Source organism: Belonocnema kinseyi, chromosome 9 (assembly GCF_010883055.1).
Source record: "Belonocnema kinseyi isolate 2016_QV_RU_SX_M_011 chromosome 9, B_treatae_v1, whole genome shotgun sequence".
Taxonomy (NCBI): domain Eukaryota; kingdom Metazoa; phylum Arthropoda; class Insecta; order Hymenoptera; family Cynipidae; genus Belonocnema; species Belonocnema kinseyi.
In genome coordinates, this window is record NC_046665.1 from 110768990 (window position 1) to 110775895 (window position 6906).

The 6906-nt window shown below is 24.1% G+C and overlaps 1 protein-coding gene across 2 annotated transcripts in view; it reads left to right on the top strand.

Moving 5' to 3' along the window:
• The window catches only part of LOC117180372 (leucine-rich repeat-containing protein 40), a 22818-nt gene that overhangs the window by 12604 nt on the left and 3308 nt on the right, over window positions 1-6906 (top strand). The window contains exons 1-3 of one of the 2 annotated variants that reach the window (XM_033372847.1): window positions 1783-1846; window positions 4816-4959; window positions 5050-5217. In XM_033372847.1, the coding sequence (XP_033228738.1) occupies window positions 1783-1846; window positions 4816-4959; window positions 5050-5217 (376 nt within the window). Of the gene's footprint in view, window positions 1-1782; window positions 1847-4815; window positions 4960-5049; window positions 5218-6906 lie in introns of those variants that run through there. The other variant, XM_033372846.1, reaches the window with a different exon arrangement.

The following is a 6906-nucleotide window of genomic DNA, read 5'->3' on the forward strand; positions in this document are numbered from 1 at the left end:
AAATTTATAGATATACTAAGTGGTTGCAGATTAACGGTTATTTCTAAGGAAATTTTGATAAATCAATTGATTCTAGAGTTATTTCACTTTTTACGCCCAAAAATCGATTTTTTATGATTTCAATCGACCTGAAGCCTATTATATTCATCTGATTCTTCTACAAATTTAAGGATATACTCACTATATGAAGGTTTAGTGCTATTTCTTATGAAATTTTGATTCAATTATTAATTCTAGAGTTATTTCACTTTTTATGCCCAAAAATCGACTTCTTAGCAGCTCAGTCGACCTGTAGCCTACAATAGTCAACCAATTCTTCTATAAATTTAGGAACATATTGATCAGATGCAGTTCGGGTTCTGTTTTTCCGAAAATTTTGATTTATTAATTATTTATAGAGTTATTTCATTTTTTAAGCCCAAAATTCGATTTTTATCACATCGGTCGACCTGTGGCCTATTATATTCATCCGATTCTTCTACAAATTTGAGGATATACTGACTATATGTAGGTTCAGTGCTGTTTCTGAGGATATGTTGATTCACTAATTACTTCTAGAATTATTTCACTTTTTATGCCTAAAATTATATTTTTGAGCACTTCTAGTGACTTGTAACCTACAATATTCAACCGATTCGTCTAAAAATTTGAGGATATATTGATGAGATGAAGGCCCAGTGTTATTCTTTAGAAAATGTTGATTAAATAATTATTTCTAGAGTTATTTTACTTTTTATGCCAATATCTAAGACTGTGTCTCGCCAAATTTTGATGCATGAATAATTTTTCAGAATTTTTCTTTTTTTGTTGAAAGAATTAGATTTTCAGTCATTCAGTCGAGTTAGTTTGTAAAATATCAAAGTTTGTCAAGTAATTCTAAACTATATATAAATCAAAAAACTTATTAAATTTAAATAATTACTCAAATTTGGAACAGCGTAATTAAAGGGAAAATTAAATCTTTTTCAAATTAAAAAATTTGGATTTCTTTCCAAATTACTTGGAAAATTTTTAATTGTTGTTTTTTTTTGTTAATAGATGTATTTTTTGAACTCCTCAGGATATTATATTTATTTCTTTATTATGATGAGGGATGGTCTTTTTCTACAAATCTTCAGTTTCTTCCACAAATGCGCGATTCGAAAAAATTTTGAGGAGCAGAACAAAGTGTTAGCACCCGGTCAAAAAGTTTTTAATCCCAAAATACATCACGACGACAAATTTCATGCTTTTGTTACAATTAGAGCAAAACTGTCAACATTACTATTTTGAATGAAAAAGAAAATTCAATAATTGTGAATAATTTATTCAATTCTTTGATAACTTGTAGCATAAGTTACCTATTTTTATTTTATAATCTTTAAAATCCAGAAAATTCAGGAAATTTATAAACAAAAATCTAATCTCAAACTCCAAATTTAAATAAAAAAATACTCGGTTTCGAAATTTTTAAACAAATCAGCAAAAATCACTTCCTGAGTTAAAATCAGATTGATTAAATTGTTGGACCTTAGATGTATGATTTATTATCCACTGTAGGGGGTTTCCCCTACCTGAAAATTGTTCACAAATATTTGACAGTAACTTGTGTTCTAAATTTAGAATAATTAATTGCAGCCATCCTTTTTTTCGAATTATATATCTTCCGGTGCACCCGAAGAATGCACAGACGAGTTTATTTTTACTTTGAACGAAAATAGCTCAGAAAATTAGAGAAATAAAAAAAAACCTTGCTGCTGAAGAAGTGAAATGTGACAGTGTTTCCAACTGTTGCGAACAAAGATGGCGAGTGCTGTTACGAGGGTCATTTTGCGCTGCCAAGAAGCTCAAGAAAACTATAATCTTGGTAATTTATTTAGATTATAAATTATTATTTTCGTTTCTTTGGAAATAAACGATTTTTCGGGAAGAAAAACGCAGTTAATATTACTTTTTAAATTTCCTTTGAAATTTCAATGAAAAGAACGAACTTTTTCTTGACCTACTTTTATTTTTTATATTTTTCAAAAAGCTATTTTAATTTTGCTGGAGTTTTTCTTAAAACTTAAATGGTTAATAAATCCAATTGAATTAGAATATTGAAGATATAAATTATCGAAATATTATAAAGTTTTAAATATTTATAACAAAACAGCTGATTTTCGCAGATTGGCACAACTGGGTTTTAGTATTCCAGCGGGAATTTCAAATTTAACAAGAAAATTGTTTAAGAAGAATGATTGATCTTTATTATTTGAGTAAAACCAATTCTGTTTTTTGTAAATTAAATAGAATATTCTATAGCCGTGAATTTTAATCGCAAATGCAGTTGGAAGCGTAGTGAGCCCGAACATATTTTTGTAGAAAATTAATCTTCTGGAAAGAAAAATCATCGTTTTGGTTAGAAATTAAAATATTTAAATTTTAATTATTCGATTTTTGGTTGAAAATTCATATTTTCAAGTTGAAAACTTGTCTTTTTTTATTTTTGGTAGAAAATTAATCTTTTTGGTTTAAAATAAATATTATTGGTTGAAGATTAATCTCTTTAGTTGAAAAAATAACTATTGTTAAATTTTTTTTTAAATTAAAAATTTAACTATTCCCTTTTTGTTGAAAATTGTATTTTTTAGTTGAAACTTCATGTATTTTTCTGAAAATTTAACTATACTCTTGACATTTTTTTTATAAGTAAGTTTTTTAATGGAAAATTCAACTATTTCCTTTTTAGTTGAGAATTCGTTGAAAATTCATGTATTTTGTTAAAAATTTAACTTTTTTGTTAGAAAATTAATTTTTTTGGCTAAAGATTTAAATATGTCGTCAATAAATATATTTTATTGAATAATAATAAATTAATTGATAAATATTTTTTTCTGACATTTTTAATAAATACTAATTTAACTACGTTGCTGATTACTCTTTTTTTATTGGAAAACTTAACTAATACATTTTTATTTAAAAATTCTTCTTTTTTGTTGGAAAATGAATCCTCTTGGTAAAAAATGCATTTTTTAAAATAAAATTGATTTTTTTATTTCGATTTCATATGTTTTGGTTGAAAATTGAACTACTATGTTAAAAATAAATTTTTTATGTTCAAGATTCATCTCTTTGTTTGAAAATTTAACCATGTTGTTCGAAATTTGTTTTTATAGTGAAAAATGAATCTTGGCTGAAATTTCATCTTGTTTATGGAAATTTATCTTTTTTATTGAGAATTTATTTTTTTTAATGGAGTTGCCTATTTGAAAATTTAATTAGATTGCAAATTCGTTTTTTTTCTGTTAAAAATACATGTATTTTTTTTGAAAATTTATATCTTTTCATAGAAATGTCATCTTTTTCGGTAGAAAGTATAACTTTTTGGTTGAAAATACATGTATTTTATTAAAAATTTGTCTTTTTGGTTAAAAATTCACGTATTTGATTGAAAATTCGTCTTTTTCGTTAAAAGTTTTTTTTTATTGAAAATTGTCTTTCTCTTTGAAAAAATTAATCTTGTTTGTTGAAAAATTTCCATTTTTGTTGAGCTAAGGATTTAACTACTTCGCTAAAAATTCCTTTTTTTTTTGTTTGAAGATTAATTTCCTTTCTCAAAAATGTAAATATTCTTTTTTTTTAATTCATTTATTTCGTTGAATACTCTTTTTTTGTTTAAAATTTATTTTTTTTATTTGAAAATTTAACTATTGCATTCTTGGTTGAAAATTAATATTTTTTACTTAAAAATTCAACTATTTTGTTGAAAATTCATCTTTTTCTTAGAAAATTATATTTTTATTGACAATTTATATTTTCTGTTTGAGAATTGAATTGCTTGGATAAAAATTAAACTTCTTGGTAAAAAATTAATTTTTTGGTTCAAGATTCATCACTTTTGTCGAAATTGTAACTATATTTTTGGTAGAAAAATAATCTTCTTGTCTAAAAATTCATCTTTTTTGTTGAAAATTCCACTATTTAGTTAAAAACTATTGGTTAGTTTGAAGATTTGTCTTCTTTGTTTAAAAATTTAATCTATTTGGGTGAAAGTTCAACACTTTTGTAGAAAATTCGTTTTTTTAATTCCACAGTTTTTGATTTGAAATAAAATTATTTTTTACTGTAATATACATTTTTCAAACTTTAAAAAAAGTTGAACTACTCTTTCGTTGGAAATTTATCCTTTTAGTTTAAATTCAACTTTTTTGTTCCTTTAGTTCAGTCTATCTTTTTCCTATAATGATAAAATTTGTTATTTTAATTATAAATGAGTCTTGTTTTTTGTCAAATAAATAGAAATTATAGTCTTGAATGTTAATGACAACAATGGTATGTAATTCCGGGGAAAAACGTATGGAAACTCAGTGTGTACCCGGAAATTTTTTTTTTCGGACACGAGAACTTTATTCTATAATATGTTCATTATGGTTTGTAAATAAAGACTGAATAATTCTTCCGTGGTCTAATGAACAGAATTTAAAGGAAGAAATGTTTCATACGGAAATCATTGTGGAGAAAGTATAAAATCCAAGAACGTAGGCACATTTTTTCCCGAATGGGCAAGTCCTCAAGCAAGTCACTTTTTCCACTTTTATGTTAATAATAATTAAAAATAATTAACTATAATTCTAATTGGAATAATATATTTTAATAATTTTAATTATAATATACTTATAATTAATTGATTAATTATGGCTGCGTGTAGTCCCGACAAAATTTGGGGGCACTAGAAAAGGGGAGACAAGACCCTTTAATTAGTTATAATTAATAATTAATTAATTCGAGTTAGAATAATATCTTGTAAAAGTAAAAAAAAAATATAAAAAACTGTTTGTTTTTATTTGATTTTAGATCTGTCAGAATGCCAATTAATGCAAGTACCTGATGCTGTTTATCATCTGATGAGACACACCGAATTAAAGAGGTGTGACCTATCCGGAAATGTTATCACCAAAATTCCACCTAAGTTTGCAGTCAAATTTTCTCTGATTACTGGTAAGATTATGCAATAATTTAAAGAAAGGGATTCTTTTAGCGAGAAACTAATTTCAAAATATTTCTAATTTTTCGTCGGTTTTTTTTCAGAACTGAATTTAAGCCACAATCAAATGAGCAAATTGCCAGAGGAACTTTCCGAATTACAAGCTTTGGAAAGGCTCGATATTTCTCACAACACATTTATTAACCTGCCTTCTGTGACTTGTCGGATACCGCAACTTAAGCAACTTCTTGCCAACAATAATTCCATTATTGGTAAATAAATTGTATTATCGATATTTTGCAATCTTAATTTTTGAATTTTCAATTTTCAAATAAGAAAAGTACTTTGCAACAACAACAAATTAGTTTTCCATAACATTATTAAATTTGCAACCAAAGACTTTTTTCTTTAACTCATCAGTTGAATTTTTAGCCAAGAAGATTATTATTATTATTATTATTAATTATCATAATTTTCTATAAAAAATACTAATTTTCGACAAAACTCATGAATTTTCCAATAAAACAATTAATTTTCAATTGAAGTTTTAAATTTTCAAATGAGTTTTTAGCCAAGAATATTAATTTTTGATAAAATATACGAATTTTCAATTAAAAAAGATGAATTTTTAACCGAAAAGGGAATAAATTAAAATTATTAAAATTAAATTGTCAATTACAAAAATTCATTTTTAAAAAATTTTAACAACCTATTTGAATTTTCTATCCCTGAAATTGATATTCAGCCAAAAAGATACATTTTTTACCAAGAAGATTAATTTTTTTTAAATACGAATTTTCTACAAAATAATTGAATCTTCAACTAAAAAAGATTAATTATCAACCAAAAATCGAGTCTTTTATTCTTTTATATTTCAAAAAATTAGTTTCAAATGAATTTTCAACAATATCGTTAAATTTTTTAAGAAAGAAGCGAATCTTCAAAAAAAAAAATCAGTTTTCAATCAAAAATGCAATAGTTTAATTTTTACATAAAAAAACTAATTTTAAACAAAAAAGAGTATTCAACGACATAGTTAAATTTTCTGCCAGAAATTAATCTTCTACAAAATACATGAATTTTTATCTTAAAAAAAATTATTTTCAGCTACAAAAGATCAGTTTTAATCCAAAAAGGAAATAGTTACATTTTTAATTACAAAATAATTTGAAAACAAATTTTCTTTTAAACTTTCTTAAATTTTTAATCGAAGAAATTGATATTCAACCAAAAAGCTAATTTGTAACCAAGAAGATTAATTAAAAAAAAAAAGATAAATTTTCAATAAAGTATACGAATTTTCAACAAAATAGTTGAATCTTCAACTAAATTTTCATCAATATCATTATTTTTTCAAATAAAGAGGTGAATCTTGAACCAAAAAAGTGAATTTTGTACAGAGTAGTTTATTCTTCAATCAAAAAATATGAATTCTCAATGAAAAAAAGTTAATTTTGATTCAAAAAAATAAATTTTCAATCAATAAGATTAATTTTCAACCAAAAAAGACCAATTTTCAACCAAATAGTTTAATTTTTAACTAAAAACGACAAATTTTCAAGAAAAATGCAATATTGGACTTTTCAAATAAAAAAATTGATTTTCAACACAAAAAAAGAAATAGTTACATTTTAAATTACAAAAATTAATTTGGAAAAAAACAAACAAAGCCCCGCCAATCAGTGGTTGAATTTTCAAGAAAAAAAAAAGATAATTTTTAATCAAAAAGATGCATTTTTAACCATGGAGATTAATTTTCAACCAAAAAAGACGAATTTTTAATCAAAATAATTGACTTTTCAACTAAAAAAGATCATTTTTCAACCGAAAATACAATAGTTCAATTTAAAAAAATATAGAGTATTCAACAACGCACTTAAATGTTTAACTAAAGAAATTAATCTTTCACGAAAAAGATTAATTTTCAGCTAAGACGATTCATTTTCTACCATAAAAGACAA